General features: G+C 43.9%; 2 protein-coding genes across 2 annotated transcripts in view; one reads left to right on the top strand and one right to left on the bottom strand.

The window, feature by feature from the left end:
- Nucleotides 1–5,097: 5,097 nt before the first annotated feature.
- On the top strand, nucleotides 5,098–14,262 carry arpc5b (actin related protein 2/3 complex, subunit 5B). Its single transcript, XM_084164680.1, has 4 exons — nucleotides 5,098–5,293; nucleotides 10,244–10,314; nucleotides 10,697–10,873; nucleotides 12,828–14,262. Exons 1-4 carry the CDS (start codon nucleotides 5,152–5,154, stop codon nucleotides 12,888–12,890), a joined length of 453 nt encoding a protein of 150 aa, XP_084020806.1. The 5' UTR covers nucleotides 5,098–5,151; the 3' UTR covers nucleotides 12,891–14,262.
- Nucleotides 14,263–17,127: 2,865 nt separating this feature from the next.
- Nucleotides 17,128–25,966, bottom strand: part of hmcn1 (hemicentin 1) — a 183,495-nt gene continuing 174,656 nt past the window's right edge. Inside the window, exons 97-99 of the mRNA XM_084163907.1 lie at nucleotides 21,262–21,381; nucleotides 19,230–19,356; nucleotides 17,128–18,557 (exon numbers count right to left, since the gene is read on the bottom strand). Of these exons, the coding sequence (XP_084020033.1) occupies nucleotides 18,191–18,557; nucleotides 19,230–19,356; nucleotides 21,262–21,381 (614 nt within the window). The 3' untranslated portion in view covers nucleotides 17,128–18,190. The remainder of the gene's footprint in view (nucleotides 18,558–19,229; nucleotides 19,357–21,261; nucleotides 21,382–25,966) is intronic.

The following is a 25,966-nucleotide window of genomic DNA, read 5'->3' as shown; positions in this document are numbered from 1 at the left end:
TGTACAGTACCAGTCCTATCAAAGATTATGGATATACTGACAAGATACATGTCTCTCTGGGAATCATTGTCCACAAAGCGGCACGGCGGGCTGTCTAGCTCCTGCCTATACATTCTTTGGATTGGTGGATATATAGTATTCGATGACGGTTGTTGACGTCAATCGCCTGTATCCAATGGACAGAGATGCTATGCTACTAGCCTCATGTCGTGAATCAAATCGAATCAAATTTTATTGGTCACATACACATATTTGGTATTTGGTATTTTTTTAGGATCCCCATTACCTGTTGCAAAAGCAGCAGCTACTCTTCCTGGGGTCCACACAAAACAGGAAACATGACATAATACAGAACATTAATAGACAAGAACAGCTCAAGGACAGAACTACATACATTTTTTTTTTAAAGGCACACGTAGCCTACATATCAATACATACACACAAACTATCTAGGTCAAATAGGGGAGAGGTGTTGTGCCGTGAGGTGTTGCTTTATCTGGGTTTTTTTAACCTGGTTTGCTGTTTATTTTAGCATTTATCAGATGTTATTGCGGGTGTAGCGAAATGCTTGTGTTCCTAGCTCCAACAGTGCAGTAGTATCTAACAATTCACAACAATACACACAAATCTGAAAGTAAAATTATGGAATTAAGAAATATATAAATATTAGGACGAGCAATGTCGGAGTGGCATTGACTAAAGTACAGTAGAATAGAATAAGGTATATACATATGAAATTAGTAAAGCAGTATGTAAACATTATTAAAGTGACTAGTGATTCCATGTCTATGTACAGTGCTTTCGGAAGGTATTTTGACCCCTAGACTTTTTCCACATTTTGTATTGTTACAGCCTTATTCTAAAATGTATTAAATTGTTTTTTTTCCCTCAGTAATCTACACACAATACCCCAGAATGACAGAGCAAAAACTGTTTTTTAGACATTTTTGCTAATTTATTAAAAATAGAAAAACTGAAATATCACATTTACATACAGTACCAGTCAAAAGTTTGGACACACCTACTCATTCAAGGGTTTTTCTTTATTTTTACTATTTTCTACATTGTAGAATAATAGTGAAGACATCAAAGCTATGAAATAACACATATGGAATCATGTAGTAACCAAAAAAGTGTTAAACAAATCAAAATATATTTTATATTTGAGATTCTTCAAAGTAGCCACCCTTTGCCTTGATGACAGCTTTGCACACTCTTGGCATTCTCTCAACCTGCTTCATGAGGTAGTCACCTGGAATGCTTTTCCAACAGTCTTGAAGGAGTTCCCAAATATACTGAGCACTTGTTGGCTGCTTTTCCTTCACTCTGTGGTCCAACTCATACCAAACCATCTCAATTGGGTTGAGGTCGGGTGATTGTGGAGGCCAGGTCATCTGATGCAGCACTCCATCAAGCCACTCTAGCCCACACGTTAGAGTTGCTTTGCAGCTTCCGGTTTCATTTCCAAAATAAAAGTCTAGAGCTTATTTTAGAGCTGCATTCAATAACGACGTTATACCAGTAGATGGCGTAGTATAGGCTTGGGCCTTCAGCAAATGACTTCTCTGAGAATGATAAAGATACAGAAGAGCCTTGTCTAGAATAACTGCCTGAGCTGCAAAATATAAAGTAAATATGATTTAGGCTTGGCCTATTCCACTATGCTGTTGTGTGTCATTTAATGGCCATATAACTGCATAATGTATTTTTATAGCCACATGGGGCTATTGTGGTAATCATGTAACCTAATGAATCACACTTTTTCCAGTATTTGGGAGCATGGACTGTAGGCTTTATATTAGGCATTTTGACTGTTGTATTAGTGAATTCCACTCTGTATGTAGGCTTGTTATAGACATTTGCATTGTACAACCACATTGAATTATTAAAGTGATAGGATAAGTATTCAGACCCTTTACTCAGTGCTTTGTTGAAGCACCTTTGGCAGCGATTACAGCATTGAATCTTCTTGGGTATGACGCTACAAGCTTGGCACACCTGTATTTGGGGAGTTCTTCTCTGCAGATCCTCACAAGCTCTGTCAGGTTGGATGGGGACCGTTGCTGCACAGCTATTTTCAGGTCTCTCCAGAGATGTTCGATCGGGTTCTAGTCCAGGCTCTGGCTGGGCCACTCAAGGACATTCAGAGACTTGTCCCGAAGCCACTCCTGCGTTGTCTTGGCTGTGTGCTTAGGGTCGTTTTCCTGTTGGAAGGTGAGCGCTCTGGAGCCGGTTTTCATCGAGGATCTCTCTGTACTTTGCTCTGTTCATCTTTCCCTATATCCTGACTAGTCTCCCAGTCCCTGCCACTTCTTCACCACACTGTCTGTGTAGGTGGACCATTTCAGATTGTCAGTGATGTGTACGCAGAGGAACTTGAAGCTTTCCACCTTCTCCACTGCGGTCCCTTCGATGTGGATAGAGGCGTGCACCCTCTGCTGTTTCCTAAAGTCCACGATCAGCTACTTCGTTTTGTTGAGGGAGAGGTTATTTTTCTGGCACCACTCTGCCAGGGCCCTCACCTCCTCCATGTAGGCTGTCTCGTCATTGTTGGTAATCAGGCCTACTACTGTTGTGTTGTCTGCAAACTTGATGATTGAGTTGGAGGCGTGCATGGCCACACAGTCATGGGTGAACAGGGAGTACAGGAGGGGGCTGAGCACGCACCCTTATGGGGCCCCTGTGTTGAGGATCAGCGAAGTGGAGGTGTTGTTTCCTACCTTCACCACCTGGGGGCAGCCCGTAAGGATGTCCAGGACCCAGTTGCACAGGGCCCGGTTCAGACCCAGGGCCCCGAGCTTAATGATGAGCTTGGAGGGTACTATGGTGTTGAAGGCTGAGCTATAGTCAATGAACAGCATTCTTACATAGGTATTCCTCTTGTCCAGATGGGATAGGGCAGTGTGCAGTAAGATGGCGATTGCATCATCTGTGGATCTATTGGGGTGGTATGCAAATTAAAGTGGGTTTAGGGTATCAGGTAAGGTAGAGGTGATATGATCCTTAACTAGCCTCTCAAAGCACTTCATGATGACAGAAGTGAGTGCTATGGGGCGATAGTCATTTAGTTCAGTTACCTTTGCTTTCTTGGGTACAGGAACAATGGTAGATATCTTGAAGCAAGTGGGGACAGCAGACTGGGATAGGGTGAGATTGAATATGTCCGTAAAGACTCTAGCCAGCTGGTCTGCGCATGCTCTGAGGACGCGGCTAGGGATGCTGTCTGGGCCGTCAGCCTTGCGAGGGTTAACATGCTTAAATGTCTTACTCACGTCGGCCACGGAGAACGAGAGCCCACAGTCCTTCGGAGCGGGCTGCGTCGGTGGCACTGTGTTATCCTCAAAGTGGGCGAAGAAGGTGTTTAGCTTGTCTGGGAGCAAGACATCGGTTTCCGCGACGTGGCTGGTTTTCCCTTCGCAATTCGCGACTGTCTGTAGACCCTGCCATATACATCTCGTGTCTGAGCCGTTGAAATGCAACTCCACTTTGTCTCTGTACTGACGTTTTGCCTGTTTGATTGCCTTACGGAGGGAAAAACTACATTGTTTGCATTCGACCGTATTCCCAGTCACCTTGCCATGGAGGGCCTTGTAGGCATCTCGTGGTGGAGTAGCAGTGGTTGAGTGTTTTTCCAGCATGAGTACTACAGTCAATGTGTTGATATAACTTCGGTATTGTTTTCCTCAAATTTGCTTTGTTAAAATCCCCAGCTACAATAAATGCAGCCTCAGGATATGTGGTTTCCAGTTTGCACAAAGTCCAGTGTAGTTCCTTGAGGGCCGTCGTGGTATCGGCTTGAGGGGGAATATACACGGCTGTGACTCTAACCTAAGAGAATTCTCTTGGGAGGTAATACGGTCAGCATTTGATTGTGAGGTACTCTAGGTCGGATAAACAAATGACTTGAGTTTCTGTACGTTATCAAAATCACACCATGAGTAGTTAATCATGAACCCCCCCCCCCACCCCCCCCCGCCTTTCTTCTTCCCGGAGAGCTCTTTATTCCTGTCTGTGCGATGTACTGAGAACCCAGCTGGCTGTATGGACGGGGACAGTATATCCGGAGAGAGCCATGATTCTGTGAAACAGAGTATGTTACAGTCCCTGATGTCTCTCTGGAAGGAGATCCTCGCCCTGTGCTCGTCTACTTTACTGTCCAGAGACTGAACATTAGCGAGTAATATACTCAGAAGCGGTGGATGGTGTGCACGCCTCCTGAGTCGGACTAGAAGTCACTCTTCTCTGCCGGCAGTTTCTTGGAGCAGCCTCTGGGATAAGTTCACTTCCCCTGGGGGTTACGAACAAAGGATCCAATTCGGGAAAGTCGTATTCCTGGTCGTAGTGCTGGTGAGTTACCGTCACTCTGATATCCAAAAGTTATTTCTGGCTGTATGTAATAACACAAAAAAACGTTCTGGACTAATAATGTAAGAAATATGACACAAAAAAAACAAAATACTGCCAAGTTCGCTTAGGAACTAGAAGCAGAGCTGCCATGTCTGTCGGCGCCATCTTGTCTATGCATAACCATCTCATCTCGAGACAACTCCGATATAAAGTGTTTTTTCTTAAAGTTGCCGGGATGTCACGTGCCCTACTTATATCAGTACACTTAAGCATTACAAAACAAATTCCACACTCTTTCATTGACCTCCATACAAAAACTCCTTGCTTGGTGGACGAAATAACGCAAAAACGCCACCGCTGGAGGGAGTCAGATTTTCCCCGGAGTTGGGCCTCTCTCTTCCTCCTTTTCCTCGCTGATCCTATCCATATTAAGACTTCCGGTTTTCGGATTTAGCCTTTAAAATAAAAGTCCATGGTAAAATGGTATGTGTATGATACAAAATCAATCATTTACTTGACCTTGGAACATGTTTTAAAACCCAAATATCACTTCAATATGAACAAATATGAATCATTGTTAATGTTTAGACAATTATTTTTCATATATCATTCATAAATACAGGTTATTGACGCTTTTCTACTGTCACGTGGGGGACTTTTATTTAGAAAATTGTAGTTTTTTTTGTTGTATTTGCTGCTGAGGAGATGCTGGTGATAGGCAGGAAGAAGCCACTCAAACCAGAGCTGTAAACGGCTGATTTTATCACTAAATTGTATCTAAAGAAGGGACATACATTTAGGACAATGTCGAAGAATACAGTTTATAATCGATTCAGGACAGTAGACGTGGACGAATACGACGAGAACAAATTTGTTGACGAGGAGGATGGAGGCGAAAATCAGCTGGGTCCTGACGAGACAGAAGTGGACTCGCTAATCAGACAATATCCTTTTATCTAGCTAGCAAAGCAATGCCTGTTTCGCTCATTTGGCCAGTGTATCTGCCGCTTCGTTTGCATGCGTTAGTGCTGGTGCTGCTGTAATTATGGTGCCAAGCCAAGGAAGTGCCATTATGTCTGTTTACATGTCTCAACTAGCAAGGTGTGGTTGGGTGGCAGCTGGCTAGCTTGTAAACTGTCTGACTCACTGAGGTATAATAAGAACGGTCTGAGTATATTAGGATTAATTGATATTGCTTGCTTGTTGGATGCTAAAAGCTGGCATAACATTGTTGAGAATGGTTCTGCCTGTTTTGGAAACGATGCGAACGACAACAGTGCACGCTATTTCAGTTGCACCAATTGATGTCAAACGTTAATACTCGTCTAGATTCGACTTGCTAGGAAGTGTGAATGTGCACAAGTAAGTAAACTCGCTGTTTCATATGATTGAGGCTACTTATCTACAAGCATATTGATAAGAAGGATTATTGGGGTCAAATTCAATTTCAGCTCAAGATAACCTAAGTACCCCAATGAAGAACCCCAACCCTGTGTGGTAGTCACATTCCAGGGATTGTTTTACAACTCCTCAGGAAAGGTATATAGCTAACCATTGGTTCCTTTAGATTCCCTCATATACCCTTCAGAGTAAGTTTTACGGCACTGTAATCTGAGACTTGTGATAAACATTGAATGAGGAAATGGAGCTCAATGCCTTATAAGTCAGTAGCAGCAAGACGAACCTCTCTGCAGCAGTTCCTGTGTGTGTGTTGAGAACCAGGCTCCACAGGGGGTCTGAAGGGGGCTTCGCCCACTCATTTCAAGCTTGTACCCCCTCAGTTTTTGTTTTATGTCCCTACATAAAAATAGCAAAAAAGTTCAATTGATTGAGTGACAGGTTGGTGCAAAATAAATCTGTATCTGCGCTGTCAAATCAAATTGTATTGGTCACATGCGCAGAATACAACAGGTGTAGGCTTTACAGTGAAATGCTTACTTACAAGCCCATTCCCAACAGTGCAGAGTTAAAAAGTAAGACACATATTTGCAAAATAAAAAAGGAAATAGTAACACAATATAAACAATAACGAGGCTATATACAGGAAGTACCAGTACAGAGTCAATGTGCAGGGGTACGAGGTAGTTGAGGTAATACAGTATGTACATGTAGGTAGAGGTAAATGTTACTAGGCAATGAGGATATATAATAAACAGAGTAGCAGCAGTTTATGTGAAAGTGTGTGTGGTGTCAATATGCGTGTGTGTTGGAGTGTCAGTGTAGTATGAGTGAGTGTGCATAAACCCAGTGCAAGGGAGGCAGTGCAAAACAATTTAAACATAAATAAATAATAAAAGGGGTCAATGTAAATAGTCCGGGTAGCCATTTGATTAACAGTTCAGCAGTCTTCTGGCTTGGTGGTAGAAGCTGTTCAGGAGCCTTTTGGTCACAGACTTGGCGCTCTGATACCGCTTGCCGTGCGGTAGCAGAGAGAACAGTCTATGACTTGGGTAGCTGGAATATTTGACAATTTTTAGGGCTGATGTACTGGGCCGTACGCACTACCCTCTGTAGCTCCTTGCGGTCGGATGCCGAGCAGTTGCCATACCAGGCGGTGATGCCGCCAGTCAAGATGCTCTCAATGGTGTAGCTGTAGAACTTTTTGAGGATCTGAGGGCCCATGCCAAATCTTTTCAGCCTCCTGAGGGGGAATAGTCGTTGTCGTGCCCTCTTCTCGACTGTGTTGGTGTGTTTGGACTTGAAGCTCTATTACAGCCCCGTCGATGTTAGTGGGGGTGTGTTTGGCACTCTGTTTCCTGTTGTCCACGATCAGCTCCTTTGTCTTGCTGACGTTGAGGGGGAGTTTATTTTTATTTTTATATACAGTACCAATCAAATGTTTGGACACACCTACTCATTCAAGGGTTTTTCTTTATTTTTACTATTTTTTACATTGTAGAATAATAGTGAAGACATCAAAACTATGAAATAACACATCATGTATTAACCAAAAAAGTGTTAAACAAATCAAAATATATTTTATATTTGAGATTCTTCAAATAGCCAACCTTTGCCTTATTGACAGCTTTGCACACTCTTGGCATTCTCTCAACTTGCTTCACCTGGAATGCTTTTCCAACAATCTGCCTTCACTCTGCCGGCCGACTCATCCCAAGCCATCTCAATTGGGTTGAGGTCGGGAGGATTGTGGAGGCCAGGTCATCTGATGCAGCACTCCATCACTCTCCTTGGTCAAATAGCCCTTACACAGCCTGGAGGTGTGTTGGATCATTGTCCTGTTGAAAAACAAATGATAGTCCCACTAAGCCCAAATCAGATGGGATGGCGAATCGCTGCAGAATGCTGTGGTAGCAATGCTGGTTAACTGTGCCTTGATTTCTAAATAAATCACAGACAGTGTCACCAGCAAAGCACCCTAACACCATAACACCTCCTCCTCCATGCTTTACGGTGGGAACTACACGTGCGGAGATCATCCGTTCACACACACAGCGTCTCACAAAGACACAGCGGTTTGAACCAAAAATCTCAAATTTGGACTCCAGACCAAAGGACACATTTCCGCTGGTCTAATGTCCATTGCTCGTGTTTCTTGGCCCGAGAAGGTCTCTTCTTATTATTGGTGTCCTTTAGTAGTGGTTTCTTTGCAGCAATTCGACCATGAAGGCCTGATTCACACAGTCCCCTCTGAACAGTTGATGTTGAGATGTGTCTATGACTTGAACTCTGTGAAGCATTTATTTGGGCTGCAATTTCTGAGGCTGGTAACTCTAATGAACTTATCCTCTGCAGCAGAGGTAACTCAGGGTCTTCCATTTCTGTGGCGGTCCTCATGAGAGCCAGTTTCATCATAATGCTTGCTGGTTTTTGCGACTACACTTGAGGCGGCAGGTAGCTTAGTGGTTAAGAGTGTTGTGCCAGTAACCGAAAGGTTGCTGGTTCTAATCCCCGAGCCGACTAGGTGAAAAATCTGTCGACGTGCCCTTGAGCAAGGCACTTAACCCTAATTGCTCCTGTAAGTCGCTCTGGATAAGAGCGTCTGCTAAATGACTAAAATGTAAGAAACTTTCAAAGTTCTTGACATTTTCTGTATTGACTGACCTTCAGGTCTTGAATGAACTTTTAAGAAGGCACACCTGTTAATTGAAATGCATTCCAGGTGACTACCTCATGAAGCTGGTTGAGAGAATGCCAAGAGTGTGCAAAGCTGTCATCAAGGCAAAGGGTGGCTATTTGAAGAATCTCAAAAATAAAATATATTTTGATTTGTTTAACACGTTTTTGGTTACTACGTGATTCCATATGTGTTATTTCATAGTTTTGATGTCTTCACTATTATTCTACAATGTAGAAAACAGTAAAAATAAAGAAAATTCCTTGAATGAGTAGGTGTTCTAAAACTTTTGACTGGTAGTGTACTTTTGTGTATAGTGTATAGTGTATATTTGTAAATATCACTGTTGTCTTCGAAACACCAGCGCTGTTGAAATAAATCCAACACTTAAGTGCACCTTTACCTGCCTACGTCCTGCTGAATCTTTGTCCTCACTACTGATAAAGCCTCTATTTTACGCTGATACAGCACAGTGGAGATGGGCTACCAATTTCGCGCCAACCTGTCACTTCAACAGCACTCAATGATCTCAGTCTCTGCATTTTAACTTTATGTTTATTGCGGTATAGTGTGATATAAGCAGTTCAATATAATTCCAACGCAAGAAACCCAAAATGTTTTACCCCTCGCAGATTTCAACTGGCCTCTTAGTCACTTTATACTGCCTCCGGGTCTGGTGTGTTGGTGGGTGTAGCCAGAGATACTGGATCTGGTGTGTTGGTGGGTGTAGCCAGAGATACTGGATATAATGATGAGATGATTGTGTCTCTGCTCTAACAATGGGATTTGTTGTCCACAGAGCGGAAGGGCGGGCTGTCAAGCTACCGCCTATTCCTCTCTTTGGATTGGTGGAAACATCTCGTTATTTGAATAATTATTTTCGATGAGCGGTGTTGACGTCAACTGCCTGTATTCAATGGAGAGTTAGATGCTGTGCCAGCGTCATGAATATGCATAGACCGTCTCAAATGTCGACAGGGACAACAATGATATAAAGTGTTTTTTCTCAGAGTTGCCAGGATGACACGTGTATCACACTTATATTTCTACAATTACATCATTTAGCAGACGCTGTTATCCAGCGCGACTTCCGGGAGCAATTAGGGTTAAGTGCCTTGCTCAAAGGTACATCAACAGATTTTTCACCAGTCGGCTCAGGGATTCAAACCAGCGACCTTTCGGTTACTGGCCCAACGCTGTTAACCGCTAGGCTACCTAAGCATTATGAAACTTCTGTTATCAAATAAGCCTCACGTATCAAAATAGCAATTCATTTTGGTCTTGACCAAATTCGACACTCATTGCCCAAGACATTCAGACCAAGACATTCAGACCAAGACATTCAGACCAAGACATTCAGACCAAGACATTCAGACCAAGACATTCAGACCAAGACATTCAGACCAAGACATTCAGACCAAGACATCAGAAAACAGTTGCAAAATGCTTTGCAGCGGAAAGTGCGGAAACCGGTTACTCCAAACTGAAAATGTTTTGCAACGAAAACGAGAGTTTCTATTGGTCAAATTCATTCTGTTGGCTTCTGTTTGCTTTCTAGTAAATACACCCCAGATTGCTTTTCTGTTCAGTAGCTACACACACTGAGTGGTCAGGTGTCTGATTGGTAGTAAACTGTGACATTCAATGTATTGATGTGATTTGAATGGCCATGTATTGATATGATGTAATGATACTATTTTATTTTCAAAGACCAGGGTAGGATATATATGTTAGATTGGACAGACTGTTGTTCTAGGACAGTGTTATACTCCAGACTACCAGATATTGTCCACGTTGCCTCCTTCATCCCTCTCTGCACAGGGAACCTGATGGAGGCCTTGCAGGCAGTCCTGAAGAACCCACCAATCAACACCAAGAACCAGAAGGTCAAGGTAAGTCAAGACAACCCATTGGAAAAAGACTTGTCTGACTTCCATTTAGGTCCACCTAATGCGTTTAGTAGAGACTCAGTCATAGGAACTATGGATGTAGGCTATTTCATAGCTTCTTTTGACATGTTACTAAGTTGGGTTCCCTGGAGCTTTCCTTGCGTACATTCTTGTGGTACTTTTCTTTTTACATTTTAGTCATTTAGCAGACGCTCTTATCCAGAGCGACTTACAGGAGCAATTAGGGTTAAGTGCCTTGCTCAAGGGCACATCGCTCGATTTTTCACCTAGTCGGCTCGGGGATTAGAACCAGCGACCTTTCGGTTACTGGCACAACGCTCTTAACCACTAAGCTACCTTCTTGTACTTTGTTGTGTTTTGTCAGGAGCGTGCGGAGGGCCTTGTGTTGAAGGTGCTGAGTGCCTTTAAGAGCAGTGACGTAGAGAACGGGATCCAGTCTCTGGATAAGAACGGAGTGGACCTGCTCATGAAGTACATCTACAAAGGCTTTGAGACGCCATCGGATAACAGCAGTGCCGTCCTGCTGCAGTGGCATGAAAAGGTACTGCCACAGACAGACACCATATGTTTAACTGGCCTTGTGGGGACCAAACAATTGATTTCCATTGAAAATCATATTTCCCCTATCCCCTAACCTTAACCCCTAAACCTATTTCCCCTAATCCAAACTTAATTGTAAACCTAATCCTAAACCTGACCCCTGAGCCTAAAATAGCCTTTTTCCTTGTGGTTTCCGGTGAAATGTCCCTACTTGTCTGAATCTTCCTTGTTTTACTGTCCTTGTGAGGATAAAAAACACATGTAAATTAGACTTGATAAAAGTACTGCCACACACACACACACACACACACACACACTAATTAGACTTGATAAAAGTACTGCCACACACACATACACACACACTAATTAGACTTGATAAAAGTACTGCCACACACACAAACACACACACACTAATTAGACTTGATAAAAGTACTGCCACACACACACACACACTAATTAGACTTGATAAAAGTACTGCCACACACACACACACACACTAATTAGACTTGATAAAAGTACTGCCACACACACACACACACACTAATTAGACTTGATAAAAGTACTGCCACACACACACACACTAATTAGACTTGATAAAAGTACTGCCATACACACACACACTAATTAGACTTGATAAAAGTACTGCCATACACACACACACTAATTAGACTTGATAAAAGTACTGCCACACACACACACTAATTAGACTTGATAAAAGTACTGCCATACACACACACACTAATTAGACTTGATAAAAGTACTGCCATACACACACACACTAATTAGACTTGATAAAAGTACTGCCATACACACACACACACTAATTAGACTTGATAAAAGTACTGCCATACACACACACACTAATTAGACTTGATAAAAGTACTGCCACACACACACTAATTAGACTTGATAAAAGTACTGCCATACACACACACACACACACACACACTAATTAGACTTGATAAAAGTACTGCCATACACACACTAATTAGACTTGATAAAAGTACTGCCATACACACACACACACTAATTAGACTTGATAAAAGTACTGCCATACACACACACACTAATTAGACTTGATAAAAGTACTGCCATACACACACACACTAATTAGACTTGATAAAAGTACTGCCATACACACACACACACACTAATTAGACTTGATAAAAGTACTGCCACACACACACACACACACACACACTAATTAGACTTGATAAAAGTACTGCCATACACACACACACTAATTAGACTTGATAAAAGTACTGCCATACACACACACACACACACACACACACACACACTAATTAGACTTGATAAAAGTACTGCCATACACACACACACTAATTAGACTTGATAAAAGTACTGCCATACACACACACACACTAATTAGACTTGATAAAAGTACTGACATACACACACACACACACACTAATTAGACTTGATAAAAGTACTGCCACACACACACACACTAATTATACTTGATAAAAGTACTGCCATACACACACACACACACACACACACACACACTAATTAGACTTGATAAAAGTACTGCCATACACACACACACACTAATTAGACTTGATAAAAGTACTGCCATACTCTCACACACACACTAATTAGACTTGATAAAAGTACTGTCATACTCACACACACACACTAATTAGACTTGATAAAAGTACTGCCATACACACACACACACTAATTAGACTTGATAAAAGTACTGCCATACACACACACACTAATTAGACTTGATAAAAGTACTGCCATACACACACACTAATTAGACTTGATAAAAGTACTGCCATACACACACACACACACACACACTAATTAGACTTGATAAAAGTACTGCCATACACACACGCACACACTAATTAGACTTGATAAACACAGTTGCATATGATAACGTACGTAAGTTCCATGATATCCCTTCATTCCCTCCCCCTCTGTCCCAGGCTCTATCTGCAGGTGGCGTGGGATGCATCCTTAGAGTACTAACAGCCAGGAAGACCGTCTAACTAACAGAGGAGGAGAGGAGCCATGTTCTTCACAGCAACCGTCTGGTCTGGTACACATTACAACACAAGGATGATATCCAGTAGATCACAGCGTGCCACAGAGGAGATCCCTCCTATCTATCTCTGCTTCTTTTTAGATCTCACTTCCCTATGTCTCCCTACACACACACACACTGACACACACACACACACAAACACTGACACACACACACACACTGACACAAACTGTTTCACGCGTTCACCCAAACACATAAGACATGCCAAGTTGGCATGGTTTTGAGTATTTTTACTTAATTGGCTGCCCTCCCTTGACCCTAAAACACCAACACAATGCTACAGTGCTCTTCTTAGGTCTGGCTTTGTTTCTCTCAGGAAAAGTCTATTTTATAACGGTCAGCTAATTTTTCTACCCTGCTACTCTTTTTTTATTAAAGCACTGTTAGGCCGTTGTCTCTGCTAAAAAGCTGATCAGAGAATTCCTGAGGGAACAGAAGCTTAGAATTCCCCAGAAAATCCCTCATTAGCCCTTCCGTGACCCGTGGGGGCAGAGGGAGGGAGGCTCCTGAAAAGCACAGCCACAGATGGAGCGGGCGGATTTTACGGGTGGGGGACGTTTTCGGCTGCAGGGGGCGGTCCGGCCATCCTGCCTACCCTAGTTAGGTATTAATACCCACGATGCATTACGGCCCCCCTTTACTACCAGCACTACTGTTATTAATCCTAGGCTGTGTTCCAGTGAAACACTACCCTACCACTTTGTGAAGCAATGTAATGGGAATGCAGTCTAAGTGGTGTTCTGGTATGGGTTTGGGGAGATCTATTCCACAGTGTTCTCTCACTCACTGAATCACCTACAGGGCATTATCATGTCAGACTGTTGTAATATTGCTTAGCAAGGGATGCATTTGTAGCGCTTCCAGGAAATAAGAATAGTTTCGCTAAGGACTAGGGTTGCAAAATTCTGGGAACTTTCAATAAATTCTGTGGTTTTCCAGAAATCCTGTTTGTAGGATTCCTGATTTTCCTGCTGATTCCGGGAATCCTCCGACCGGGAACACTAGGGAATTTATGTTAAGTTCCCGGAATTTTGCAAAACCTACTAAGGACCCATTCATTAATCTATGATTATTTTTATTTTGCCGAACAGAGAATTTGCCTTGGGTGTATTCTTTGCTCTTCTTTCCGTTGGTTCTCACTCCCACATTCCCTCACCAGAATATTCTGTATGTCATCACTGCTAGTCAATCATGGTGTATCTTTCTTGCCCTATTTAACCTGTGTTTGTTTAAGTGTCATGGTTTTCTATTGTTATTTGTAAACGCCACTTTGGGTCTCTTCCTGATAATTGAACAGTATTTTTTAAAATATATATATATACACTACCAGTCAAAAGTTTGGACACACCTACTCATTCAAGGGTTTTTCTTTATTTTTACTATTTTTTACATTGTAGAATAATAGTGTAGACATCAAAACTATGAAATAACACATATGGAATCATGTAGTAACCAAAAAATTGTTAAACAAATCTTCAAATAGCCACCCTTTGCCTTGATGACAGCTTTGCACATTCTTGGCATTCTCTCAACCAGCTTCAGGAGGTAGTCACCTGGAATGCAATTCAATTAACAGGTGTGCCTTGTTAATTTGTAGAATTTATTTCTATCTTAATGCGTTTGAGCCAATCAGTTGTGTTGTGACAAGGTGGGGGGGGGGGGGGGGTATACAGAAGATATCCCTATTTGGTAAAAGACAAAGTCCATATTATGGCAAGAACAGCTCAAATAAGCAAAGAGAAATGACAGTCCATCATTACGTTAAGACATGAAGGTCAGTCAATCCGGAAAATTTCAAGAACTTTGACATTTCTTCAAGTGCAGTTGCAAAAACGATCAAGCGCTATGATGAAACTGGCTCTCATGAGGACCGCCACAGAAATGGAAGACCCAGAGTTACCTCTTCTGCAGAGGATAAGTTCATTAGAGTTACCAGCCTCAGAAATTGCAGCCCAAATAAATGCTTCACAGAGTTCAAGTCATAGACACATCTCAACATCAACTGTTCAGAGGGGACTGTGTGAATCAGGCTTTCATGGTCGAATTGCTGCAAAGAAACCACTACTAAAGGCCACCAATAAGAAGAAGAGACCTGCTTGGGCAAAGAAACACGAGAAATGGAAATTAGACAGGTGGAAATCTGTCCTTTGGTCTGGAGTCCAAATTGGAGATTTTTGGTTCCAACTGCCGTGTCTTTGTGTGACGCGGTGTGGGTGAACGGATGATCTCCGCATGTGTAGTTCCCACCGTTAAGCATGGAGGAGGAGGTGTTATGGTGTGGGGGGTGCTTTGCTGGTGACACTGTCTGTGATTTATTTAGAAATCAAGGCACAGTTAACCAGCATTGCTACCACAGTATTCTGCAGCGATACGCCATCCAATCTGGTTTGGGCTTAGTGGGATTATCATTTGTTTTTCAACAGGCTGTGTAAGGGCTATTTTACCAAGAAGGAGAGTGATGGAGTGCTGCATCAGATGACCTGGCCTCCACAATCCCCCAACCTCAACCCAATTGAGATGGTTTGGGATGAGTCGGACGGCAGAGTGAAGGAAAGTAGCCAACAAGTGCTCAGCATATGTGGGAACTCCTTCAAGCCTGTTGGAAAAGCATTCCAGGTGGAGCTGGTTGAGAGAATGCCAGAGTGTGCAAAGCTGTCATCAAGGCAAAGGGTGGCTATTTGAAGAATCTCCAATATAAAATATATTTTGATTTGTTTAACACTTTTGTTGGTTACTACATGATTCCATGTGTGTTATTTTATAGTTTTGATGTCTTCACTATTGCTCTACAATGTAGAAAATAGTAAAAATAAAGAAAAACCCTTGAATGAGTAGGTGTGTCCAAACTTTTGACTGGTACTATATATATATATATATATATATATATATATATATTAGTGAGTTTACATTCCTTTTGTATAAGGCCAGGTATTTGGAATATGAACCCAGGGAATGTGTTTAGTTGAAATACTAGCATGTATTAGGTAGGATAGTATTTTGTGGTGCAAACACCTTCCCTGGCTTTTGTGTCATTCATTGTGGGACCCAGAACACACTGTCTGTCTGCAAGCTTCATCTGCCTTTACTGGGAGATCGCATTTGTTGCCAAAATAGCTGATTGCTTTCCTGAAAGTTGTCTCAGTTTTGAACTTAAACTGCTAATTACATCCATGTTCTGAGCAGGCCTTGGCAGGTGTTTAGATTGCTCATTTCAGTTGACATGGGTTTTCAGGACTTACAGTACACGTTTCACGCTTTTCTGCATCATGTTTTTCATGATTGATGACATAAATTATCCCCGTTCTTAATATTGAGATGAAATTATGGCTTTTGCTCATTCTCACTCTGAAGAAAACACTTGGTGTCATGGACTAAATCAGTGTAATTGGTGATAAGTGAAAATTGTCCATAAAAAGGTTCTAATTATTTTTCTATTATTTACGTTAAAATCAGTGTCTTCTGTTCATCCCTCCCAAGCACTTATTGTTTGAGGACCACTATCAGTATTGTCTCTGTCTCCAGAGGGGAGATTTATATATATCTGAGTCCCAAATGGCACCCTATTCCCTATATAGTGCATTGCGTTTGACCATAGCCCTGTAGGGCCAGGTAAAAGTAGTGCACTATATAGGGAATAGGGTGCCATTTGGGATGCAACCTGTCTCTGTAATAAATAATCTATGGGGAAACCACATTTTGATTAATGATCACCATTTAATATCATGTGTGTGGATTTCTTCATGTTTTAATAATCTCATCAGTGGTGATGCATTAGTAGCTGTTTTTTTTATAATTATGCAGTTGAAATGTTAAATGCTCAATTGCAAAAAATTCTAAGGAACATATCAAACTGGTGTACAAATTGCCTTACTCTATAACAATATTCCTTTACGGCAGGTAGCTTAGTGGTTAAGAGGGTTGTGCCAGTAACCGAAAGGTTGCTGGTTCTAATCCCCGAGCCGACTAGGTGAAAAATCTGTCGTTGTGCCCTTGAGCAAGGCACTTAACCCTAATTGCTCCTGTAAGTCGCTCTGGATAAGAGCGTCTGCTAAATGACTAAAATGTAAATGTAATGTTTGTGATTTAAGTAATATAAAAAGTTATGAAAACATTTGAAGTTCTGAGTTATTTACTGGTGAAAAGTACTTGTGGTACAGCAGATAACTAGTCACAAACACCTATCATGATTGTATATCTGTTCATTTATTTTTTATAAAAATGTAATACAGTAAAATACAGTATAGAAATACATTACAAGAGAAAACAAACACTTCTATACAAATCATAAAAATAGAATACATCTTGGTAACTGACTAAGGATGAACTGGTTAAAAGAGTCCTATGAACCTTTAATGTAATGTTGTGATTGTATTGACTGTAATGAAGTAATGACGACTACTGTGCCTATCTGATACACTGGTAATGGAGGAGGGAGTGTGTTGTGTATTCTGGGGATGAGGAAGAGGGGTGATTACCTGAGGTGGGCAAGAGTTTGACCATAGAGATGATGTGATGCAATGTCTAAGTCAGTTTGACTGACAGACAGCCAAACTCCTCTCGCCAACAAGTCTCTACAGGCACCGTTTCAGACCAATCAAATGACCAGCTCTGTTCTCCGGTCTGATGTCACAACATGCTGTGACCAACCAGCCGAAGAGTTGAGCAAAGGAGGGAACTGCCCCTTTTTTCGTATTCAAGCACTTCCCAATAAGTTAATAGGTAGATGTAAATAAAGGCTAGCTAATGTTTCTTGTCTCTACCACGTTAAGCCTGAGGAGAGGAGGAGGGGAGGAAGCCTACATTCTGGGCCAACGGTGGACTCATCATGGGCCCTGGAGAAGCAGTCTGGGTCATCCGTAAATATCACTACACCTTGTGGACGGGAGAGGGCAGGGTAAAGTACAAGAGGGTCAAACAATTCATTCTAGATCCACAAAGCCCTTTAGCATTGGAGAGAGAACAGGATTCTTTTTAGGATATCTGGCCAATAAATAGGTGTTTACTTCCATCCGAGGGGGAACTCGCTATTCTGTAAACTCTTTGATGTGCACCAGGGGCGAGTGTTGTCATTTCCTAATCTGCCTCCTGGGATTGCAGTGCTGTTCTCCTGTCCCACCTTAGTTCTCATATACGAACAGTCCTTTTCCCAACCACACACACACAGACACACATACACATACATCCACACACAGTGGTGCTGCATACAGAGGTCGCAACCTTTTACACCGTCGTTTTAAAGTGCTCTCAGTAGGGGTAGGTGGAGACTGCGATGTAGACGATGAAGGTGGTCTGGTACTCGATGCCTCCGTCAGCGCTGTAGGACAGGGAGCGGACCTTCATCCTGTAGGTGTGGGGCTCTCGGAGGGCCCGGGTCGTGAACAGCACCCCTTTCAGGTTCTCATCTCGCAGGGCGAAGGGCAACGTCACGTCCTCGTCCACCACCAGGAAGGAGGTACGGGGGTGCACCACACCGTCCTGCGTGTACGCCACCAGCCGGATCAGGTCCTGATTGGCCGCAATGCCAAAGGGGAGGGACAGCAGCTTGTACTCCAGTGCGTAAGGGCTCAGGGCACACTCCAGGTCGTTGGGAGGGCATTTCTTCAGACAGAACCTACAACACAGAACACACAACATGGACACTTCGCTAGGGTATTCTGTACTTGGGGCTCTATTCAATCAAATCCGCTTTAGCCGACATCCGCATAGCGTTAGAGCTGTCAAATGCACAAGCGGCTCCTGGAATAATACCTAAAGCAGACATTGCCATTGGCTGCACGGAGTCGAATTAACAGAAATCCCATGCAGCCTTGTTTACAAGTTAAAACACTGGAATGTGAGATGTAATCTACGCCTTGATAAGGCTAATAGAAATCCTCTATTTCGTTTAATGATTTTCAATTTGAGCATCATTATTTCTATATATGCTACACTTTCTCGTTCAGAACTTTTAACGCAAGTGGGAAGGGTGTGGCTCCGTGACAATGATCACAAGAGCAACTGCTCACCGATTTGACAGCTCCAACACAGTTCCACGTCCGACATGGCCAAAACATCAGCTATCCGGGTGTCGGCTATCCCCGGGTTAACGCTTGATCTGATTGAGTCTAGGTCTTAAGTGTGTATACTGCATGGTTCTTCAGACAACTAACGCCACAAATGTATAGTAAACAAAGTGCTGGAGAATGTACCGGTATGTAAGTGTGTGTTAGTGGATGTGTGTATGACAGTACATAAGAGTGAGTCAATGTTTGTGTGAGTGAGTCAATGTGTGTTTACTCTTTACCCTGTTGCTGGGTCTCTCTGGTAGTTAGGTGGGCAGGGTGTGTCGATACACTGGTAACTTCCTCTCATGTTAAAGCACATCCTGTTGGTCCCACACTGGATATTCTGCTCCAGACACTCATCTATATCTGCCCTCACAATACAGGAGTTAGTTATACAACATATAGCAATACATAACATCACAATACAGGAGTTAGTTAGTTATACAACATATAGCAATACATAACATCACAATACAGGAGTTAGTTATACAACATACACTACCAGTCAAAAGTTTGGACACACCTACTCATTCCAGGGTTTTTCTTTATTTTTACTATTTTCTACATTGTAGAATAATAGTGAAGACATCAAAACTATGAAATAACACATATGGAATCATGTAGTAACCAGAAAAGTGTTAAACAAATCAAAATATATTTTATATTTGAGATTTTTCAAAGTAGCCACCCTTTGCCTTGATGACAGCTTTGCACACTCTTGGCATTCTCTCAACCAGCTTCATGAGGTAGTCATCTGGAATGCGTTTCAATTAACAGGTGTGTCTTGTTAACAGGTAATTTGTGGAATTTCTTTCCTTAATGCATTTGAGACAATCAGTTGTGTTGCAACAAGGTAGGGGTGGTATACAGAAGATAGCCCTATTTGCTCAAATCAGCAAAGAGAAACAACAGTCCATCATTACTTTAAGACATGAAGATCAGTCAATCGGGAAAATGTCAAGAACTTTGAAAGTTTCTTCAAGTGCAGTCGCAAAAACCATCAAGCGCTATGATGAAACTGTCTCTCATGAGGACCGCCACAGGAAAGGAAGACCCAGAGTTACCTCTGCTGCAGAGGATAAGTTCATTAGAGTTACCAGCCTCAGAAATTGCAGCCAAAATAAAGGCTTCACAGAGTTCAAGTAACAGACACATCTCAACATCAACTGTTCAGAGGAGACTGTGTGAATCAGGCCTTCATGGTCGAATTGCTGCAAAGAAACCACTACTAAAGGACACCAATAAGAAGAGACTTGATTGGGCCAAGAAACACGAGCAATGGACATTAGACCGGTGGAAATCTGTCCTTTGGTCTGATGAGTCCAAATTTGAGATTTTTGGTTCCAACCACCGTGTCTTTGTGAGACGCAGAGTAGGTGAACGGATGATCTCTGCATGTGTGGTTCCCACCATGAAGCATGGAGGAGGAGGTGTGATGGTGTGGGGGGTGCTTTGCTGGTGACACTGTCTGTGATTTATTTAGAATTCAAGGCACACTTAACCGGCATGGCTACCACAGCATTCTGCAGCGATACGCCATCCCATCTGGTTTGTGCTTAGTGGGACTATCATTTGTTTTCCAACAGGATAATGACAACACACCTCCAGGCTGTGTAAGGGCTATTTGACCAAGAAGGAGAATGATGGAGTGCTGCATCTGATGACCTGGCCTCCACAATCACCCGACCTCAACGCAATTGAGATGGTTTGGGATGAGTTGGACCACAGAGTGAAGGAAAAGCAGCCAACAAGTGCTAAGCATATGCAGGAACTCCTTCAAGACTGTTGGAAAAGCATTCCAGGTGAAGCTGGTTGAGAGAATGCCAAGAGTGTGCAAAGCTGTCAAGACAAAGGGTGGCTACTTTGAAGAATCTCAAATATAAAATATATTTTGATTTGTTTAACACTTTTTTGGTTACTACATGATTCCATATGTGTTATTTTATAGTTTTGATGTCTTCACTATTGTTCTACAATGTAGAAAATTGTAAAAATAAAGAAAAACCCTTGAATGAGTAGGTCTGTCCAAACTTTTGACTGGTACTGTATAGCAATACATAACACATGATACAGTTATTGAGTATACTGTACCTGCAACTTTTACTTATATATATATATATAATTTCATAAAATGTATTTTATTATAGTAGAATATAGGGATGCTGTCTGAGCGATGATGAATGGATAGATATAGAAATAACATGTGATTGATTGATTCATTGATTGGTTGATTCATTGGTTGACTGACTGATGTGGAGGTGTTCTGCTCACCTTGGCAGGTCTTGCCGTTGGTCATGAGGCGGTAGCCGGCTGGACACAAACACCGATGGCTCCCTGGAGTGTTCATACACTCATGCTGGCATGCGTCCCTCACCTCACACTCGTTGATGTCTACACACACACAGGAAACATTTATCGTTTGAAACATGTTATAAAGGTGTTTTTAGAAACATCCCTGCGCAGGTGGCGCCCTGGCGGGCACATACACTTGAAGCTGCCGGGGGTGTTGAGGCACTGGTGAGCGCAGGGCTGGGGCGCATGCTCACACTCATTACTGTCTGGTGATGTCACAGCACCACAGAGAGGGGGGGAGAAGGATGGGCGAGAGAGGGGGGAGGAGGGGGAGATTAGAAAAGGAAGAGAGGGAAGACAGGCAAGAGTAAAAGTTGAGTAAAGAGGGAAACATATGGATAGACAGAGGATAAGGCAGTTAAGGAAGAGGCAGATGAAGAGGGAGAAGGAAAGTGGTGTAAGGAAAGAGGAAGACAACAGAACAATCACCCCAACGTACAGGAACAATCACCCCAACGTACTGTGCATTCGGAAAGTATTCAGACCTCTTGACTTTTTCCACATTTTTTTACAGTACAGCCTTATTCTAAAATGGATTAAATTCTTTTTTTTCCATCATCAATCTACACACAATACCCCATAATGACAAAGCAAAAACAGATTTTTAGAATTGTTTTCCAATTCATACAAAATAAAAAACAGAAATACCTTATTTACATAAGTATTCAGACCTTTTACTCAGCACTTTGTTGAAGCACCTTTGGCAGCGATTACAGCCATGAATCTTCTTGGGTATTACGCTACAAGCTTGGCACACCTATATTTGGGGAGTTTCTCCCATTATTCTCTGCAGATCCTCTCAAGCTCTTTCAGGTTGGATTGGGAGCGTCACTGCACAGCTATTTTCAGGTCTCTCCAGAGATGTTCGATCGGGTTCAAGTCCGGGTTCTGGCTGGGCCACTCAAGGACATTCAGAGACTTGTCCCGAAGTCACTCCTACGTTGTCTTGGCTGTGTGCTTAGTGTCGTTGTCCTGTTGGAAGATGAACCTTCGCCCCAGTCTGATGTCCTAAGCGCTCTGGAGCAGGTTTTCATCAAGGATCTCTCTGTACTTTGCTCTGTTCATCTTTCACTCGATCCTGACTAGTCTCCCAGTCCCTGCCGATGAAAAACATCCCCACAGCATGATGGTGCCATCACCATGCTTCACCGTAGGGATGGTGCCAGGTTTCCTCCAGACATGACGCTTGGCATTCAGGCCAAAGAGTTTTATCTTGGTTTCATCAGACCAGAGAACTTTGTTTCTCATGGTCTGATAGTCCTTTAGGTGCCTTTTGGCAAATTCCAAGTGGGCTGTCATGTGCCTTTTACTGAGGAGTGGCCTCCGTCTGGCCACTCAACCATAAAGGCCTGATTGGTGGAATGCTGCAGAAATGGTTGTCCTTCTGGAAGGTTCTCCCATCTCCACAGAGGAACTCTAGAGCTCTGTCAGAGTGACCATCAGGTTCTTGGTCACCACCCTGACCAAGGCCCTTCTCCCCCGATTGTTCAGTTTGGCCAGATCTAGGAAGACTTGGTGATTCCAAATCAAATGTTATTTGTCACATGCGCCGAATACAACAGGTGTAGACCTTAACCAACAATGCAATTTTAAGAAAGAATACCAAAAAAATACAATGCAATGCAAATAGTCTGGGTAGCCATTTGATTAGATGTTCAGGAGTCTTATGGTTTGGGGGTAGAAGCTGTTTAGAAGCCTCTTGGACCTAGACTTGGCACTACGGTACCGCTTGCCGTGTGGTAGCAGAGAGAACAGTCTATGACTAGGGTGGCTGGAGTCTTTGACAATTTTTATGGTCTTCCTCTGACACCGCCTGGTATAGAGGTCCTGGATGGCAGGAAGCTTGGCCCCAGTAGTGTACTGGGCCGTACGCACTACCCTCTGTAGTGCATTGCGGTCGGAGGCCGAGCAGTTGCCATACCAGGCTGTGATGCAACCAGTCAGGATGCTCTTGATGATGCAGCTGTAGAACCTTTTGAGGATCTGAGGACCCATGCCAAATCTTTTCAGTCTCCTTAGGGGGAATAGGTTTTGTCATGCCCTCTTCACAACTGTCTTGGTGTGCTTTGACCATGTTAGTTTGTTGGTGATGTGGACACCAAGGAACTTGAAGCTCTCAACCTGCTCCACTAAAGCCCCATCGATGAGAATGGGGGCGTGCTTGGTCCTCTTCTTTTTCCTGTAGTCCACAATCATCTCCTTTGTCTTCATCACGTTGAGGGAAAGGTTGTTGTCCTGGCACCACAAGGCCAGGTCTCTGACCTCCTCCCTATAGGCTGTCTCGTCGTTGTCGGTGATCTACCAATGTTGTGTCATCGGCAAACTTAATGATGGTGTTGGAGTCATGACTAGCCATGCAGTCATGAGTGAACAGGGAGTACAGGAGGGAACTGAGCACACACCCCTGAGGGGCCCCCGTGTTGAGGATCATCGTGGCGGATGTGTTGTTACCTACCCTAACCACCTGGGGGCGGCACGTCAGGAAGTCCAGGATCCAGTTGCAGAGGGAGGTGTTTAGTCCCAGGGTCCTTAGCTTAGTGATGAGCTTTGAGGGCACTATGGTGTTGAACGCTGAGCTGTTGTCAATTAATAGCATTCTCACATATGTGTTCCTTTTGTCCAGGTGTGAAAGGGCAGTGTGGAGTGCAATAGAGATTGCATCATCTGTGGATCTGTGTCACGGTTTCGGCCGAGGCTGCCTCTCTCCCTTGTTCGGGCAGGTTTCGGCGTTCGTCGTCTCCGGAATTCTAGCTGCCACCGCTATATGTTTCATGTTCGTTTGCTTTTGTCTGTTTGTTTCCACACCTGTTTCTGTTTTGGCGTAATTAGTGTCCTATAAGTTTCTCGTTGTGTTTGTCTAGTGTTGTGTGTAATTATTTCCGTCAGTATTGTGTTTTGCTCGGTTGAGCTTATTCTCCACTGTGCTGGAGCATTTTCGCACCTGTGTGTGCACAGTTACATTTTTGTCGCACCTGTTTGTGCGCAATTACCTTTCGCCTTCGTGCGTGTTTTTTCGCTTTCGGGCTAAGTTGTCCTGTTGCCTTAGTTTGGCCAGTAATACAGCCTTTGGAACATTCAGTCTGAGTCCTGCGTTTGATTCCTACATTACACCTACAACACGCCCTGACAGAATTACACACCATCAATGGAATCAGCAGGAGCCGAAGCAGCCCAGACGAGACTGGAGGCCCAGGTTCGGGACCAACAAGAGCAGCTCCTGCAGATGGGGACCGCCCTGCAGGAGGTGATTTCCACCCTCCGAGGCTGGGGTACGCCTCCACCGCCTCCCGCCCTGCCAGCACCATCGGCCAGCCCGCCCATTCCAGCGCCGGAACCTCGAGGAGTCCGACTATCTCTCCCGAGGGCCTACAACGGAACCGCGGCTGGGTGTCAGGGATTCCTACTCCAGGTGGAGCTATACCTGGCCACAGTGCACCCGGCACCTTCAGGGCATGAGAGCGTGTCCGCCCTGATCTCCTGCCTGGCCGGAAAAGCGTTGGAGTGGGCCAACGCGGAGTGGAGGAAGATCGACGCCACGACGATTACTTACAACGAGTTCTCCCGCCGCTTCAGGGCGGTGTTTGACCATCCCCCGGAGGGGAAAGCGGCGGGGGAGCGTCTGGTCTTCCTCCGGCAGGGGAGGAGAAGTGCCCAGGAATTCGCGCTCGAATTCCGTACTCTAGCGGCAGATGCAGGGTGGAATGATCGGGCCCTCATCGATCTATACAGATGTAGCCTACGAGAGGACGTCCGTCGGGAGCTGGCTTGTAGGGACACCAGCCTCTCTTTCGACCAGCTGGTTGACATGTCCATCAGGCTGGATAACCTACTGGCTACCCGCGGACGTCCTGCGGAGGGTCCGTCCATTTCACCCTCCAGCGCCTCCGAGCCGTGTCCTATGGAGCTCGGGGGCGCTGGCGCTAGAGAGAGGAGGGGTCGGCAGGCTAGGGGGTCCATCCACTGCACCAACTGTGGTCGGGGAGGACACACCGCGGCTAGGTGCTGGGGATGGCCTCCTAGGGGAGATGACGACAGGTCCCGCACTGGGGATTCCCTCCAGGTGAGTAGGCGCCCCACTCACCCAGAGCTCACTGTTGCCCATTTTTGTATGCCTGTACGTTTTCCACAGGTAGCACCTCATTCCCAGCATAAGGCGCTGGTAGATTCAGGCGCGGCTGGGAATTTTATTGATAAAAAGTTTTGTTTAGCGTTAGGGATTCCCCTCATTCCTGTTGATGTTCCTTTTCCCGTTCACGCCCTAGATAGTCGTCCGTTGGGTACGGGCTTAATCAGGGAGGTCACGGCGCCACTTAGGATGTGTGCGCAGGGGGATCATCAGGAGATGATTCAGCTGTTCCTGATTGACTCTCCTGCGTATCCGGTGGTGCTGGGCATGCCCTGGTTGAGTACCCATAACCCAGCGATTTCGTGGCAGGAGAGGGCTCTGATGGAGTGGTCTGCTCAGTGTGTGGGTAGATGTTTGGGCGTTTCCGTAGGGGCTACCTCGGTGGAGAGTCCAAACCAGGTGCCCGCATTGCACGTTCCACCTGAGTATGGGGATTTGGCTATTGCGTTTAGTAAGGCGAGGGCGACGCGGTTGCCACCCCATAGGCAGGGGGATTGT

This window comes from Coregonus lavaretus (assembly GCF_964263955.1).
Source record: "Coregonus lavaretus genome assembly, chromosome: 6".
Classification (NCBI taxonomy): domain Eukaryota; kingdom Metazoa; phylum Chordata; class Actinopteri; order Salmoniformes; family Salmonidae; genus Coregonus; species Coregonus lavaretus.
The sequence above is the reverse complement of the archived record's forward strand: the minus strand, read 5'-3'. Positions and strand labels throughout refer to the sequence as shown.

Excerpts from the sequence above, each read along its gene's own strand:
- arpc5b (XM_084164680.1), top strand. The coding sequence starts at position 5,152 with ATGTCGAAGAATACAGTTTATAATCGATTCAGGACAGTAGACGTGGAC. Across the intron at positions 5,294-10,243 it reads GGACTCGCTAATCAGACAAT|GGAACCTGATGGAGGCCTTG; the intron begins ATCCTTTTATCT and ends CTCTCTGCACAG. Across the intron at positions 10,315-10,696 it reads CCAAGAACCAGAAGGTCAAG|GAGCGTGCGGAGGGCCTTGT; the intron begins GTAAGTCAAGAC and ends GTGTTTTGTCAG.